This window comes from Nicotiana tomentosiformis, chromosome 12 (genome assembly GCF_000390325.3).
Source record: "Nicotiana tomentosiformis chromosome 12, ASM39032v3, whole genome shotgun sequence".
In the NCBI taxonomy this organism is placed as follows: Eukaryota; Viridiplantae; Streptophyta; class Magnoliopsida; order Solanales; family Solanaceae; genus Nicotiana; species Nicotiana tomentosiformis.
The window spans coordinates 85,792,657-85,809,997 of record NC_090823.1 but is presented as its reverse complement, the minus strand read 5'-3'; the positions used below and the strand labels follow the sequence as shown (position 1 = coordinate 85,809,997).

At 37.7% G+C, this 17,341-nt stretch overlaps 3 protein-coding genes across 3 annotated transcripts; 2 read left to right on the top strand and 1 right to left on the bottom strand.

Annotated features, from left to right (window-relative positions):
* The first annotated feature begins 1,928 nt into the window (after window positions 1-1,928).
* On the top strand, window positions 1,929-5,172 carry LOC138902970 (uncharacterized). The gene is made up of 6 exons (XM_070190877.1): window positions 1,929-2,030; window positions 2,385-2,556; window positions 2,792-2,926; window positions 3,950-4,346; window positions 4,608-4,728; window positions 4,918-5,172. Exons 1-6 carry the CDS (start codon window positions 1,929-1,931, stop codon window positions 5,170-5,172), a joined length of 1,182 nt encoding a protein of 393 aa, XP_070046978.1.
* Window positions 5,173-5,235: 63 nt separating this feature from the next.
* On the top strand, window positions 5,236-7,178 carry LOC138902969 (secreted RxLR effector protein 161-like). Its single transcript, XM_070190876.1, has 2 exons — window positions 5,236-5,578; window positions 7,054-7,178. The coding sequence occupies exons 1-2, from the start codon at window positions 5,236-5,238 to the stop codon at window positions 7,176-7,178; spliced, it is 468 nt and encodes a 155-aa protein (XP_070046977.1).
* A 5,244-nt stretch (window positions 7,179-12,422) lies between these two features.
* Window positions 12,423-13,369, bottom strand: LOC138902968 (uncharacterized). Its single transcript, XM_070190875.1, has 2 exons — window positions 12,791-13,369; window positions 12,423-12,593 (listed from the first exon to the last, which is right to left on the bottom strand). Exons 1-2 carry the CDS (start codon window positions 13,367-13,369, stop codon window positions 12,423-12,425), a joined length of 750 nt encoding a protein of 249 aa, XP_070046976.1.
* Window positions 13,370-17,341: the final 3,972 nt, after the last annotated feature.

Below are 17,341 nucleotides of genomic sequence, written 5' to 3'. Positions count from 1 at the left end.
CAAAGAAAACTCAGGCATGAACCAGGTCCATCCCTTGTGTGCATAGATACGGGTATATTCGAGCATGTGGGATGCACGTGAAGGAGATAAGCTTAACTTGGTCGAATTAATATCTCCTGATAAAAAAGGGTTGCATAATTAATAATGAGAAGGATTCCTTAATCGACGAGAACACTATCCAAGATAAGGGAAAGAGTTAGAGGTTGAGATCAACTAGAACTCTTCCACCAAGGAAGAGTAGCATTAGAACTCTAGTTATTTTTTACACTACTAACTCTATAAATCGAAGAATGTTCTCATTCTATAGGGGACGCACAAAAGCAGAAGTTAAACGTAAATTGAGAGCAAAATAGCGAGGCATTTTGCAAGCAGTTTGTGTGTGATTTAAGTGTGCGAACCTAAAGCTACATGAACCAGATAGAAGAACCAGTTCCAAGTGTCTGTCTTTTATTCTAGTTCAATTATAGTAGGCGCTTTCATATTGTACCTTTTAGCTTTATCTAGAGGTAATTGTAATAGGTACTCAGAGTATTCAAGTTAGAGTTAACTTGAAGTTGTCACAGCAGTTAGAGGCTGGTTGCCACAACGGGATTAGAGTTAATCCTAGGTTTACAAAAGTGTTTTGTAAATGCAGTTTTTGGCTCAGTGATTTAGTGGAGAGTTTGGGAAAATCCTACTGGAAAGTAGGTCGTGGTGTTTTTCACCTTTTGAGCCAGGTGTTTTCCACGTAAAATACTTGTGTTCTTTAATTTCTGCATTTTTTATTTCGCAACAGTAGAATAAGGAACACATAGAAGAACCAGGTCCTTCTATTATCTGTGCACGTGAAAAATTAGACACCACACAAATCACCCCTTTTGTGTGGTATTGAAGTTAAAACATCAATTGGTATCAGAGCAGGTTATCCTTGAAGAGGCTAACACCTTAGGAGAAGATCAAGATGAGTGCACCACCTGGAAACTAGGAAGGGCAATCCACTGCTAGGCCACCACTCTTCAACGACCAATATTACTCTTGGTGGAAAAACAGGATGAGAGATCACATCATAGGAGAAGACTATGAGCTATGGGACATTGTCACAGATGGTCCACTGGCTACTATGAAGATATATGCCGAAGGATAAGAGGTGCCAAACACAAGACCTGACTGTACTGCTGACAACTTGAGGAAATGGGAGAAGAATGCTAATGCCAAAAAATAGCTTGTTTGTGGACTCGGTCCAGATGAGTACAGTAGAATCCAAAGTTGTACCACTCCTAAGGAAATCTAGGACACTTTGCAAGTGGCCCATGAAGGAACACCTCAAGTGAAGAGGTCCAAATGAACACTACTATATTCTCAATATGAGAATTTCACTATGAAGGAAGGAGAAACCATCCAAGAGATGTATACAAGGTTCACCACACTGACAAATGAACTTAAGTCTCTTGGAAGGATTATTTCTAAAGAAGATAGAGATGAGAAGATTCTGACAAGGTTTCTGCCAGTTACTTGGGAGAGCAAAATCACTGCCATTCAGGAATCAAAGAACATTGCCACTCTTAGGTTGGATGAGCTAATTGGAAATCTCACTGCTTATGAATTTAGAAGGCAAACCATGAAGATATATGTACCCAAGAAGGAAATGAGCCTGGCACTCAGAATCACTGAAGGTTCTGATCTAGAAGATGATGAAATGGCTATGATCACAAAGGACTTCAAGAAATACCTAATGAAAGGAAAGGGTTCTTCAACAAGTGGAGGCTACAACAAACCAAGGGTTCCTGAAAAAACAGATCAATGAGGGCTGCTATAAGTGTGGAAAGACTGATCACCACATCAAAAACTGCCCTCAATGGGAAATTGAATGGAAGAAGGAAAGAGCTGAACGAAGAAATAGAAAGAAGGAACAGGTTCATCCCAAGAAGAACAAAGGATCAACAAAGGCTATGATTGCTGCTTGGGGAGAAAGCTCATATGAGGACTCAAATGATAAAGATGAAGATAAACAAGCACTTATGGCAATTGGAGAATTCGATGAGGAATCTGAAGTAAGTATAATCCATCTAAAAGACAAGATTAAGTTTTTGTCTAAAGAAAGGCTATCTGAGTTACTTTTAGATTTCATTGATGAATCTGAGGGTATAAACAATGAAAAGAAACAACCGTCTAAGGAATGTGTGATTTTAAAAGCAAAGTGTAAGAACCTGGAACTTAGAGTTAGTGAGACTGTAAGTGAAAATACTGCACTAAAGAACCAGGTTCATGCATTTGAATCAAATATCCTAGAACTTAGATCTGAAAACCTAAAATTGAAATTAGGAACAAGTAAGAAGACATCTGATTGCACACAACTCACTCTAGAAGAAAATATAGGTAAACTAAAAGATGAGTTGTATAAAAAGGATGAGCATGTAAGAATTTTGACAGAGGATCTAGGAAAGGCCAAGCAAGAACTAGACAGAACTTGTAAATGGAACAGGTCCTCCGATGCACTGTCATGGCTACAGGAACATCACAGTAGCAATAGAAGAGGAATTGGCTTTGGGAATCTGCCACCTAAATGGGATCCCAAAAGTAAGTATCTCACACTTTCTGAGAATAAAATTTGCACAAACTGTGGTAAGACTGGTCACTATAAAAGTGAATGTACTGCAAAAGAAAAGGCTAGTCAAAAGAATACAAATTTTGTTCAAGGGAAAAATAGGCTGCCAGGTTGGGCTAAAAAGAATTTGATTCATCCTTTTGCCTATAGAAAGGGACCCAAACTAGTTTTGGTTCCTAAGACTAACCCCTGATTTTCTTTTACAAGTCCAAGTGAAGGGGAGCAGCCAAATATGGTACATGGATAGTGGCTGCTCAAAGCACATAACAGGAAGCAAAAACCAATTACTTTCACTTGAGGACCTCAAAGAAGGTAATGTCTCCTTTGAAAATGGGAAGAAAGGTGAGATCATTGGAGTTGGTAAGGTAGGTAAGACTGACTCTCACTCGATTGAGAATGTCTATTTGATAGAAAGCCTAAAATACAGTCTAATTAGTGTATCACAACTGTGTGATAGAGGTAACTTGGTAGCATTCACCTCTACAAAATGCTTTGTGATTAATCTTACCACTGACAAGATTGTTTTGCAGGGAAAAAGCGTGAACAATATATATATATTGTAGATCTGTCCACACTGTCAGAAAATGAACTCACTTTCTTAAGTGTGTTAGACAATGATCCCCTCCTCTGGCACAAGAGACTTGGACATGAAAGTCTGAGTCAACTCAACAAATTAGTCTCCAAGGACCTGGTGATAGGGCTACCTAACATCAAGTTCAAGGAAGATAAAGTTTGTGAGGCTTGTGCAAGGGGGAAGCAAGTAAGATCCTCTTTTAAATGCAAGAAAGTGGTAAGCACCACCAGGACGATGGAACTAGTCCATATAGATCTCTGTGGTCCAATGAAAACATTAAGCAGAAGTGGTAAAAGATATGTGATGGTGCATGTTGATGATTACTCTAGGTTTACTTGGACATTGTTTTTAACATCTAAAGATGAAACATTTGATATGTTCACTTCTTTTGTTAGAAAAACTCAGAAACAACTAGGTAATCAACTTGCATCAATTAGGTCTGATCATGGCACTGAATTTGAAAATGCTAAATTTGCTGAATTTTGTGATGAGCATGGCATAGATCATAATTTTTCTGCTCCAAGGACTCCTCAACAAAATGGAGTAGTTGAAAGAAAGAATAGGACACTTGAAGATATGGCTAGGACTATGCTTCTTTCTAGTAAACTGCCCCATAGCTTCTGGGCAGAAGCTATAAATACTGCATGCTACATCATAAAATAGGTGCATGACTAGACCTCTTGTAGAGAAAACTCCCTATGAGTTACTTAAAGGGAGAAAACCAAATATATCCCATTTTAGGGCATTTGGATGCAAGTGCTTTGTGCACAATAATGGTAAAGACTCCCTAGGCAAGTTTGATCCCAGAAGTGATGATGGAGTAATCTTGGGATATTCTTCACATAGTAAAGCTTATAAGGTCTATAACAAAAGAACTATGTGTGTTGAAGAAAGTGTTCATGTGGTTTTTGATGAAACTAACATTATTTCTGAGAGACAGGAACATGATGATGAAGCAATTGGGCTGGTGAGAAACTTAAAGGAAACCACAACCCAGACTAAAGTAGTACTGGAAGAAGGAACATGTGATGGAATAGGTCCTTCTACCCAGGGCAACCTGACAGGGGGAATAGAGCAAAGAGGAAATGATCCCCAAACCTCAATGGAACCTGTCGATGAACTTGTTCCACAACAACAAAGTATTGAAAGAACGTCAAGGGGAAACCAATTGGTTGTGAAACCTTACAAGTATCAAAGTTCTCATCCCATTGAGAACATAATTACTGATCCAACCTTTAGATTCAAAACCAGATCTTCATTAAAGAATCTTTGTGCTTTTAATGCTTTCTTATCTCTTATTGAACCTAAAAATGTTGCTGAGGCTTTGCAAGATGCAGACTGGGTAAATGCAATGCAAGATGAACTCAACCAATTTGAATGGAGTCAAGTTTGGCATCTGGTACCAAGACCCTTGGACAGATCACTAATTAGCACAAAATGGGTCTTCAGAAACAAACTTGATGAAGATGGAACAGTTACAAGGAACAAGGCAAGATTGGTGGTTCAAGGGTATAGTCAAGAGGAGGGCATAGACTATGATGAAAACTTTGCCCCAGCTGCAAGGTTAGAAGTAATAAGGCTCCTCATAGCCTTTGCTGCTTACATGGAATTCACCTTTCACCAGATGGATGTCAAGAGAGCCTTCCTCAATGGCTATATAAAGGAAGAAGTGTTTGTCAAGCAACCTCCAGGATTTGAAAGCAAGGAGAGTCCTGATCATGTGTACAAACTTGACAAAGCACTTTATGGGCTCAAGCAGGCGCCAAAAGCATGGTATGAAAGATTATCAAAGTTTTTGCTTAAACATGACAACAAGAGAGGTAAAATTGACAATACTTTGTTCTTGAAGGAAAAAGGTAAAGATATCTTGGTAGTTCAAATATATGTTGATGATATAATCTCTGGAGCAACTACTGATAAGTTAAGTGAAGAATTTGCTAAATTAATGGGGAGTGAATTTGAAATGAGCATGATGGGTGAGCTTAATTTCTTTTTAGGCTTAGAAATTAAATAAAATTCAAATGGAACTATGATCCATCAGCAGAAGTATGTAAAAGAGTTGCTTAAAAGGTTTAAAATGGAAAATTCCAAAGAAATTGACACTCCTATTGCAACAACTACAAAGTTGGATATAGATGAACCTGGTTCATTTGTTGATCAAAAGTTGTATAGGGGAATGATTGGCTCATTATTGTATCTCACTGCTAGTAGACCTGGCATTGTTTTCAGTGTAGGCCTTTATGCAAGATTTCAGGAAAATCCGAAGGAGTCTCACTTGACAACTATCAAGAGAATTTTGAGATATCTAAAAGGCACCATTGATCTTTGTCTTTTGTATCCAAAAGGTAGTAATTTCAATCTTGTGGGATATGCTGATGCAGATTATGCAAGTTTTCTCGTGGATAGAAAGAGCACCTCAGGTATGGTACACTTTCTTGGCTTATGTCTTGTGTCTTGGGCCACCAAAAAGCAAAATTCAATGGCCTTATCTACTGCTGAAGCTGAGTATGTTGCTGCTGCCCCATGCTGTGCGCAATTGTTATGGATCAAACAACAATTAATGGATTTTGGAATTGATATTGGTTGTATCCCCATTTTTTGTGATATTACTAGTGCAATTAGTATGACCAAGAACCCGGTTCATCACAAGAGAACTAAGCACATAGATGTTAGGCATCACTTTTTGAGGGATAACTATGAAAAAGGGTTGATCACTGTGGAATTTTGTGCTACTGGCAAGCAAATAGATGACATCTTCACAAAATCCCTAATTAGAGATCACTTTGAAAGGAACAGGTTAGAATTAGGGATGATTAAGATCACCTAAAAAGACCAACTCAGAATTCACAACGAAAAAAATTGAAAAATAAAAAAAATTGTTGTTTTTGTTAGAAAATCTGAAACTGTGTATATAATTAGATTAATTTTTGCTCAGTCTCATACTTTCAATAATATACTCTTGTGCCATGTGCCAAAATGACTTATTAATCTCTAATGATATTTTCTCTATTTTGACAATTTTAGACTTACACAAGAGAATTCTCAGTGAAGAACCCGGTTCATCAAGATTACTCGGTATATTTTCTACACTCTGCATAATTTGAAATAATAATATTTGGATCATGAGCTACCGTTAAATACTCTCCATCTTCTCTCATCTTCCAAACACAATCCAGTTCTCTTCTCTCCCATACCCAAGCACAAAAATGGCTAATACTCTTGAAAATCCTTCATCTCCACCCAAGGAAATCTGAAGACTCATTTAAATATGCTACTGAGGGGGAAGAAATGGTTTCTTCTGAAACCGAACAAGTATCTTCTGTCCCTAAAGTTACTCCTGAAACAATTTCTAAAGTTGATACAAATTTAGAGAATAGGTTTGTGCTGGTAGGGTCTATAGCAGGTGTTGAAACTACAGAGTCTAGAGGAATTAGTGGTAGAAATGAAAAAAGAAAAAGAAAAAGAAAAAGAAAAAGAGAGCAACGGTGTTCGAAGTGTTGTGAGGGGAAAGGGTAAAAGAGTGGTTGATTCTTCACCCACTCCGGTGAGTTTAACCAAAGACACAAGTGCTATGGTTATTTGGGGAGAAAAATCTGCTGGAGTAGAGGAAAGTGTAAAGAAAATAGGGGGAAGTGGGTCTGGCGAAGCCACTGAAGGGCTGGTTCAACTTGGGAAAAATATAGATGAACCTGTTTCATCTGAACAGGAAACCCTCGCAGACCTACTGAAGAGAGTGACTGAAAGTCCAAAGAAGAAAGGGAGGTTGGTACAAGCAATGATCATTTTGGGGCAAATACGCTGCCTACTTGTGACTATAAAGTCCATGTCACTCCTAAAGAACCTGGTTCATCTAAGAAGGTACTATTGAATAGTAAGGTGCGAGCCTTGGTGTAAGAAAGTGGGGCTAAGGATGCTGAGATTGAGAGGCTGAAGAAAAGGTTGCCTGAGGCGGAGACAAAGAGAGCTGCTCTCAGAACTGAGCTTGCAAGAGAAAAGGAGAAGAATGATGGTATTCTTTAGGATACGCTGAAACTCCTCCAAGCCAAAAACCAAGCACCTAGTTCTTCCCAGCCTTAAGCCTCCTAGACTAGTGTAGATCAACCAGTGACCCAGTTCGGGATTTATTTTGTTTCTTTTGCTCATGTTTCCAGTATATTTATTTCTTCTTATGCTTTGTGGTAGAATCTTATCAATCAACAATAAAATTCACTGTCTTTTGCTCTAACTGTTTGTTATATTTCTTTGATGGTTAAAATTCTTAGCTTGATCTATGATGATTAACCCATGATTACATTTGAAATAGCCCCAGTGGCCATGATTAAGTTTTAAAATCTGGTTATCTCACTTATTTATGCAACTTTTCAATGATGCAAAAGGGGGAAAAAGGTTGTGCTTTACACTTTGAACAGTGATGTTTATAACCTAATGAACCTGGTCCTTGAGGATAAGTGATAAAAAGGAAAAATATTCTAACATTGTGTTGATGTTGGGATAAGTTGAAACATGGCCTAAGCTTATGAAGAGCACATAGTTTGTCATCATCAAAAAGGGAGAATTTGTTGGCCCAAGTGAAGGTTAGTTTTGAAGATTGACAAAGAAAGCTCAGGCATGAACCAGGTCCATCCCTTGTGTGCATAGACACGAGCAGATTCGAGCATGTGGGATGCACGTGAAAGAGATAAGCTTAACTTGGTCGAATTAATATCTCCTGATCAAAAATTGTTGCATAATTGATAAGGAGAAGGACTCCTTAATCAACGAGAACACTATCCAAGATAAAAGAAAGAGTTAGAGGTTGAGATCAATTAGAACTCTTCCACCAAGGAAGAGTAGCATTAGAACTCTAGTTATTTTTTACACTACTAACTCTATAAATCGAAGGATGTTCTCATTCTATAGGGGACACACAAAAGCAGAAGTTAAACGTAAATTGAGAGCAAAATAGCAAGGTATTTTGCAAGCAGTTTGTGTGTGATTTAAGTGTGCGAACCTAAAGCTACATGAACCAGATAGAAGAACCAGTTCCAAGTGTCTGTCTTTTATTTTAGTTCAATTATAGTAGGCGCTTTCATATTGTACCTTTTAGCTTTATCTAGAGGCAATTGTAATAGATACTCAGAGTATTCAAGTTAGAGTTAACTTAAAGTTGTCACAGCAGTTAGAGGCTGGTTGCCACAACGGGATTAGAGTTAATCCTAGGTTTACAAAAGTGTTTTGTAAATGCAGCTTTTGGCTCAGTGATTTAGTGGAGAGTTTGGGAAAATCCTACTGGAAAGTAGGTCGTGGTGTTTTTCATCTTTTGAGCCAGGTGTTTTTCACGTAAAATACTTGTGTTCTTTAATTTCTGCATTTTTTATTCCGCAACAGTAGAATAAGGAACACATAGAAGAACCAGGTCCTTCTATTATCTGTGCACGCGAAAAATTAGACATCACACAAATCACCCCTCTTGTGTGGTATTGAAGTTAAAACATCAGCCGTATTCGCTCATGTCTATTCAAGCATGAATTTAAGAGGATAAGCATTGGAGAGCCATGACAAAATAGATCGATAAGAAGCGGATGGGACAAGTGAATATCTGCCTACGGTAAGAAGATTAGTAATTGATGCATAGTAACATGACTAGCACTTAGGAGTTGTCTTGTTGTTTAGACGACGGATATTAACTTCGTACGTCGGTAAAAATTAGATTTTTAAATTACGGGCTACAATGTTTAGGGGTTTACGTTATGCAATGACTTTTTATTGGAAAGATGAAGTTGAAATGCATGTTTATAACTGAATAGCCAAAAATCCTCGAAATAGATTTGGATGCTTAGTACTCAGGTGGTTAAATGTCATAATCTGACGGGTTAAGTGGGATTTAAGGATGAAAACTAAGTTAAGCTTGGATGTATATATGGCAGCTACAGAAATAAAAAGTTATTTAAAGGAACTAATACAACGAGCCAATAATGAATAGATTGAGTATGTACTAAATTGATGGCGTAGAACCAAGTCTCGAGTGTCAAATAGGACTTTTATAATATCTCTGATGACTTCAAAAGAAACAAATGGACAAACGTTGTGCAATGAGTATGTCACGACCCAAAATTCTAACATGTCATGATGGTGCTTATCGTGATACTTGGTAAGCCGACATTATGGAAATCCAAAACTCAACGCGGAATTTCCAACTATCACGGTGTCAGAGAGTACATGAGCATCTATACACCACAAGTCTGGAGAACACGGTCTATAATAGTCTGAGACTAAATACAATAAACAAAAAGATAGAGAATAAGAGACAAGGTCTACAAAACACCGACAGCTACCTCGGAATCTCCAAAAAATCAACCGCGCGAAGAAATTAACACCCACTATGTCCGAGAGAACCTGGATCTGTACACGAAGGGCATGGTGTAGTATGAGTACAACCAACTCAGCAAGTAACAATACTAAATAAGGAACTGAAAGTAGTGACGAGCTTTACAGCTAAGTCCAATTAAAGTAATTTCCAACATAACAAAGTAGGCCTGCTTGCAAGTTCAACAATTAAAGCCCAAACAGTAATTTCATATCAAGTTCAACCGGAACAGAAGATAATATCTCTCAGAAATTTTCAAAACAGTGATATATGATAGACGAAGTACAACAATAAAGAAATCAATGCATCCTCTCAGAGCAACAATCACTCAGTCCTCCCATTCACTCCAACCTCAAAATCACTCTACAATCGGCATTCGCACTCAGTAGGTACCTGCGCTTACTGGGGTGTGTGTGCCGACTCCGGAGGGGCTCCTTTATCCCAAGCGCTATAAACTATACGGACAACTCACGTGTTGTACGGACAACTCACGTGCTATAATATAAATATCAGGATCCGCACGGACAACTCACGTGCGATAGTATAAATATCTGGATCCACGCGGACAACTCACGTGCTGCACGAATAACTCACGTGCCATAGTATAAATATCTGAATCCGTACGGACAACTCACGTGATGTAATCAAGCCCTCGGCCTCACTCAGTCATCAATCTCTCCAGTCTCTCTGGCCCACAATGCCATGAAACTAGCCCAACAATGATGATATAATGTGTCAATATATAACAACAGAGACTAAGATAAAATATGAAATGATTGAACATGACTGAGTATGAATTTGCAATGTAAGTAAATAACTCAACAACAGTAATGACCTCAGTTGGTCCCAACAAAATAAGCATGTAACCTAGACATGGTTTCTAACATAGATCACAGCTCAATTACTCTAGCACGTAGAGATTTCATAGATACGAACAAGATTAGGTAACTACACAGTACCACAGAAATAACAGAGTCACAATTCACACGGTGCATGACCACACGCGCGTTACCTAGCATGTGCGTCACCTCGACACCAAACACATAACACATATAATCAGGGTTTATACCCTCAGCTCTAAGTTTAGAAGCGTTACCTCAAACTATGTAATTCTTTATTCTACTATGTTTTTGCCTCATGAATCGGCCTCCGAACACCTCGAATCTCATGTTTTCCCGTGAATTCCCTATGAAACATTGCCCAAACCGTGTGTTTGAAGTCCAAAAATGAAAAAGAATCTCGGACCCCTCTGTTTTTGTATGCTGCCCAATACAGTCCGCTTCTGCGACTTCAGTGCTTCTGGGGTCGTGTAGTCGCATATGCGGCTCCGCTTCTACGAACCATCTGTCTATCTCAACCCACGCTCGTCCGCTTCTGCGATGGACCACTCGCTTCTGCGAGCTCGCACCTACGATCAAAACTTTGCAAGTGCGATTACACCAGTAGAGGTCCAACTTCAGCAATCCCACGTAAGTGTGAATAATATGGAGGTTTGTTATAAAGGATTTCATAGGGTGACTTGTTGTGCAGTAATCTGGAAGGGAGTCTGTTAATGATATATGTGGCTGTTAGAAGACAGTCACCCCAGAACTTAATAAGAAGTTTAGATTGAAAAAGAAGAGCTCTAGATGCTTCAAGTAAGATCCTATGTTTTCTTTCCACCATATCATTTTGTTGGGGGGTGTGTGGACAAGTAGTTTGATGAGTAATACCATTTTCTGAAAAGAAAGAAATGGCAACATGACTAAATCCTAGTTCAAGTGCATTGTCAGATCTTATGTTTTGTACAGTTATATGAAATTGAGTCTTAACCATTGCAACAAATGCCTTCAAAAGAGAAAAGGCAGTACTCTTGGATCCTAGAAGATGAGTCCAAGTACTCCTAGAGAAAACATCAACAATTGTCAGGAAATATCTAAACCAGAATAAGTGGGAGTGTGATAGGGTCCTCAAGTATCAACATGAATCAATTGGAAAGGCTTAGAGGGAGGTATGAATAGAGCTATCAGGAAAGGGCATTCTAGTCTGCCTTGCCATGGGACAAATATCACAAGGGAAAGACTGAACAAATGAGATAATATGTGAAATTTCAGAAATACATTTCATTTTAGCAAAAAGAACATGTGCAAGCCTGTTATGCCAGACACAATCCATGCCATTTATAGTAGCTTTATTACATGTGGAAGAAACAGTTTGTACAAGAGAGAAAGGAGAACTAGAAGTGCACAAAGATGATAAGCTATTAGTGTGAGCAGAAGGCAGAATACTCTGAGATTGAGAAGGTTTTTCCCAAATGAACTTTATGGACCATTATCCAGTTTACCAAGATCTAGAGGCTTCTTCAGAGAAAAGCCCTATAGAATACATGATATTCTGGTGAACTGAACTATGCAATCAAATTGTTCAGTAAGTCTGTGCACATAAATTAGGTTATGTTTGAAAGAAGGAAGATATAGCACATTCTGTAAGATAATAGAATCAGTTAGTACAAAAGACCCTGTACAAGTAACTTTGACCTTATAACCATTTGGAAGGCAAACTAGAAAAGGAATTGGTAGTGGTTTGATGTTAATAAGGAAATCTTTATTTGATGTCATATGGTTAGAAGCACCAGAATCAATTATCCAAGTTAAGGAATCAGACTGAGTCAGCAAGACATAATTAAAACTATATGCTACATTTTTGGGCAAGTATGTACCAGCAAAGTTAGCAGAAGCCATGATATTGAGTGAAGATCCAGAATCAGACATATGAGCTTACTGAAGTAAAGAGATGAGTTGATCGTACTATTGCTTGGTCAGACTAGGCACCCCAGATCCATGATCATGTTGACTAACACTAGGATGTGTGGGCTGAGTAGCAGGAACACATTCAGAATAAGGAAGATCAGAATTTTCAACCATATTGGCTGCTCCCTTTCATCCTTTGGTGAACTTGAAATTGGAGGGGAACCCAATGAGTTTGTAACAATTTTCAGCCTTATGCCCAGGTTTCTTGCAATACTTGCAATAAGCAGCATTTCTAGACTGATCAAAAGTTACTCTTTGATGAAATTGTCTTTGTTGAGCTTGAGGATTGAATTGCTTTTGCTGAAAGTGTGATGGAATGGATTTATTTAAAAAAGAATTCACATTAAAGGATGCTGACTCAGATTGAAAGGAAGGATTTAGGTTCACTTATCTTTGCTTTTCATCTTGGAGAAGAATATTATACACACTGTCAAGAGAGGGCAGGGGTTGCATCATCAACGGATTGCTCCTAACCCCTATATACACCTCATTCAGACCCATGAGAAATTGATGGACTTTGTCCTCCTCTTTCTCCCTTTGAAGACCTTCTTTTGCAGCACAAACACATGAATTTGCATGAGTGGTGTACATAACCCCAGTTCTTCCCAGACCTTCTTGAGTTTATTGAAATAAGAGGCAATATCAAGAGATCCTTGGTAAGTGGAGACAAGTTGCCTTTTTAATTCGAAAACCTTGGTCCCATTTACAACCCCATATCTATTATTAAGTTGTTTCCATATACTTTTAGCTGTTTCTGAGTACTGTACACTTTCAGCAATATCAGATGATAAAGAATGAGTCAACCATAAAATGACCATATTATTACAACGATCCCATTGTCTATATTGAGGAGAGTTTTCAGGAGGTTTGATGCATGACCCATCAATGAATCCTATTTTATTTCTAGCAGATAAGGAGACTATCATATTGCATTTCCTTCCTCCAAATCCAACCCCTGCGAATGGTATAGTGAGGGAAATACCAGGAACATCGGAAGATGAGAGGAACAATGGAGAAGAAGGATCAATATTAGAAGTACACACAGAAGTAGACGCACTAGGTCCGGAACTACCCATATCAATGACAAATTCACACAAAGTCACAAATTTACTATATTCTCAAATGGAAATCAGCGAGATAGAAGAAATACCGAACTTCTTCACAACCTGAAGAAGTAAAGGCCTTGAGAAGGTGACAGTTAACAGAATCCCCAAAAATCAGCTCACAAAAAAATCCCTAGGTCGTGTAGAAACCCTAGGTCTGATATATGAGAACGGGATCTTCAACTTCTTTGAAAGATAAACACCTCAAACTAGAAGATATCTTCAACTTCATCGATGAATGTTCCATAAACAAAAGAACACGCTCCAACTACTTTCATAAAAAAACGAAATTGCAAACCTTGGTCGAAAACTGGACAAAATTGAACACGGTTAGTATCGGTCGATAGAGGACGAATAGGAGATGTATTTTCTCTGCTCTGATATCATGTTAACACTCATGAATGAGCTCGATTTGAAGAAATCGTCAATGGAGTTTTAGGGTTCTGGAATTTGCTTTAGAGAGAAAGTAAGAAAGGAAAGAGATAAAATGAAATGAGCCGCTTAAACATTTGGCCCCAACTTCTATTTATACTTCCGTCTTCCAGTTACAAAAATAGCCAACTGTATGTATATTTACAAAAGAAATAACTGACCACAGTATAAATAATTGTGTTGATCCACTAAGTCTTGTGCTCTTGTTTTGGGCCTAAGTGGGACTGTCCATCAGATAGCCCAACAATGAGGTAGAAAGAAGTAGATGAAATAACTTTCTTGCACGTATTAGTGGAGTGTAAAATGATATTAAAAGACAAGCAATTTTGCTTGAGATGAGTATTTCCTACTAGTTCTTTAATACAGACAGCTTCCTAAGAATTAAAAGGAATTCTAAAGCTCAGTTGGATTCATACCCAACTTGTTAATTTATAGCAAAAGTAATTACAGAAAGTTAGAGTAACCTCAATTTTCTAGTTTAACCAAGCTTATGGAGTTCATGAACTTACAAAAAAATGGTAATCTTGCGGGAGAAGTTTTGTAAATCTAAGATAAGCTTCGCTTTCTGAAGTTGACTATTCTATTCATTGATTAAGATGTATACAATGATTTTACCCATTTAAGAAAAAGAGAAGTGAAGTTTATCGAAGGATGGATTAAAGCGCGCAGTTCAAAATCGTAAATAGTCTTATGCAAATAAACGAAAGCATCGAAAACATGATTCTAGAGCAAGAAACCTTGTGTTTTTGAAAGCATCTCCAGGAAGGGTGCCTGGAAACTTAGGAATAAAGGAAAATCTAGCTTGAGCGAGGTTTATTGGGCCATATGAAATTATTAGAGATACCAGGAAGTAGCATAAATTGCCTGCTCTCAGAGGTTTATTTTGTACGACTCAAGTCATGTAATTCCTTCTCAAAATGTACGAGTTGATGAGATGCTATCCTATGAAGAGGTTCCAATTGCTATACTTGATAGACACGTCCAGAGATTACAAATCAAAAATGTTGTTTCAGTAAAGGTATTATAGCGAAATCGTTCGACTAAAGGAACCTGAACAAACTATGGAGAAATACCCCTTTTTTTGTTTCATTCCACGGGTACATAATTTATTTATTCTTCGAGTGATGGAATGTGGCTAGGTGCGTATATGTTCAAAGTGATGAGATGATGACATCTGATATTGTACGGTGGAAATATCATGTTGATGTGTTCTTCTAGATAGAGTAGTTGGATGTATTATTGCTTGGTTATGACACGTTAAAGTTTGACTTAATAGCATGGAAACTCTATCGAAAGTTTTAATAATTTAACAATTTAGTCAAATGATGGGGTCATAAGAGAAAGGTGAAAACGGAATAGGCCTAAGATCACTCATAGACTCCACGATATCCATGACACAACATTCGAGGGCGAATGTCCTAAGCGGAAAAGAATACAAAGTCTCATAAGTTTCAAGGCTTAAAATTTGAGCTTAATGACATAGTTAAGGTGCTCGAGAGGATAAAAGAACCTACACAATCTAAACGAGGTATTTAGATATACACTAATACATGATATGATTAGTAGAGAAAAAAATGACCGAAGGATTTAAAAAAGAAATTGACAAGTGAGCGGCCGATGCCCAAAAGAAAGGTTTTGAGACACAATATATAAGGGTTTGAAGGATTGGGAACACACTTAAAGTGCTCGTGCCGCAGGGATACATACCAGATGCAAGTAGCTTTTTTAGAACTATCCTACAGGGAACAAACAAGTGAAAAAGAAAGACTAAAACTTTGCCAAGCCATCTCCTTACCTTGGCAAAGGACGAAGGACACTTGAAAATGGAAATAAGCTGAAGTTTCTTTTATTGCATGAATAGTGAAAAGATTTAATCAGGAGACACAAAGTGATACTTTGTATCATACGTAGATAAAATGGGTCTTCGGTGGATTTTAAAACTAGACTACTACATTCTCATTCAGTAGCCAACGAGAAATAATGTGGAACAGTGACTGATGAAGAATTAAGATTTTGACGTGCCGAGATCTTGTATTGTTGAACACATATAGATACTAGAAGGACGCCTTTGCGCTATAGATCGAAGTAAGTTAAGATTTACTCTTCTAATGAGGGATTTTGTTAATCCATGTGCCCCATGTATTAGATGAAATTCCTAAGTTATGTCTTCTTGTGTTCTAGTATCCCAGTTTACTCCATTATTATTGAATATGAATTTATGTGACAGGATTACATGCTAACATATATTTATTATCACTTGTTATGTGACTTTCTTTGTGATATTTTACGCTCAGTTTCGTCATTCATTCATGCATTAATGTGATCTCATTCAGAAAGGAGAGCTAGTCGACTTCCCCTTGCGTGAGTGCCACGATGCCACGGCTAACTACCCCATACTCGTAGGCAGTGGCAGACCCAATATTTTGTGCAAGCGGGTTCAATCTTAGAAGTATATAAATTTAGTGATAAAATAGTAGTTGTCAAGTGGGTTTAAATAAAATATTATGCAAAATTAACATAACTTTAATCTTAATTTATACATATATATATACAGTATTATTTTTTTGTGAAGCGGGTTCAATTGAACCCGCTAGTCACCACTTGGGTCCGCCACTGCTCGTAGGGGCTATTATTTGTTGGGGAGATAGACCGATACTCCTCGTGCGTGTTTCCAGATCTCACAAACGTAGGGCCACTATGTGTAGCTATTTTTCAAAACAAGTTATTTCTTTAAAAGATAATTCGCTTTCGGCTTAAGTTATTTTCAAGTCCAGTTACAGTAATCATTTTATAGTTCAGTTTATAGTTTATGTTTTCAGGTCACTTACCTGTTTATAGATTTTTAATGATTTACATGATATCCTGTGAAACCATTTCATGTTATATTCTTATTTTTTTCTCTAGAAGGTCTCGCTCAGTTTTTTTAGGAGGTAGCCTATGAGACTTACTGGGTATTCTCACTACTAGAAATTCGGAAAAAACCGACCAAAAAAACCGACCAACGTTGGCCGGTAATGGCAAAAAACCGATCAAAACGCGACCATTTACGTGTGGACGGTATTTTTGTGATCGGAAAGGAATACCGACCAAAGTTGGTCGGAAATTACTGACCAACTTTGGTCGGTCAATTAAATTCAAAAAAAAAATATTGCAAAAAAAAACCGACCAAAGTTGGTCGGTTTTTTAATTATGTAAAAAAAAGATTCACCATCTGGCAATCGAACCGGGGTCTGTACTGTGGCAGGATACTATTCTACCACTAGACCATTTGTACATTTTGTTTTAAGACTGTCTTTTATTTGATTTATACTCTTTAATTGTATTTTCGCACGAAAATAACCGACCAAAGTTGGTCGGTTTTATTAAAAAGTAAAATTACCGACCAAAGTTGGTCGGTTTTTTTAAATGACCCGCCGAATTAACCGAACAATTTTGGTCGGTTTTTTTAATATTAATTTTTATTTTAATTAATTGAAAAACCGACCAAAGTTGGTCGGTTTCTTGAAACATAAA

Excerpts from the sequence above, each read along its gene's own strand:
- LOC138902970 (XM_070190877.1), top strand. The coding sequence starts at position 1,929 with ATGATTGCTGCTTGGGGAGAAAGCTCATATGAGGACTCAAATGATAAA. Across the intron at positions 2,031-2,384 it reads AATTCGATGAGGAATCTGAA|GATGAGCATGTAAGAATTTT; the intron begins GTAAGTATAATC and ends TTGTATAAAAAG. Across the intron at positions 2,927-3,949 it reads CTTTGAAAATGGGAAGAAAG|GCAAGTTTGATCCCAGAAGT; the intron begins GTGAGATCATTG and ends AAGACTCCCTAG.
- LOC138902969 (XM_070190876.1), top strand. The coding sequence starts at position 5,236 with ATGGAAAATTCCAAAGAAATTGACACTCCTATTGCAACAACTACAAAG. Across the intron at positions 5,579-7,053 it reads GGATAGAAAGAGCACCTCAG|AAAGTGGGGCTAAGGATGCT; the intron begins GTATGGTACACT and ends CCTTGGTGTAAG.
- LOC138902968 (XM_070190875.1), bottom strand. The coding sequence starts at position 13,369 with ATGGGTAGTTCCGGACCTAGTGCGTCTACTTCTGTGTGTACTTCTAAT. Across the intron at positions 12,594-12,790 it reads AGTCCATCAATTTCTCATGG|CAAAAGCAATTCAATCCTCA; the intron begins GTCTGAATGAGG and ends TCACACTTTCAG.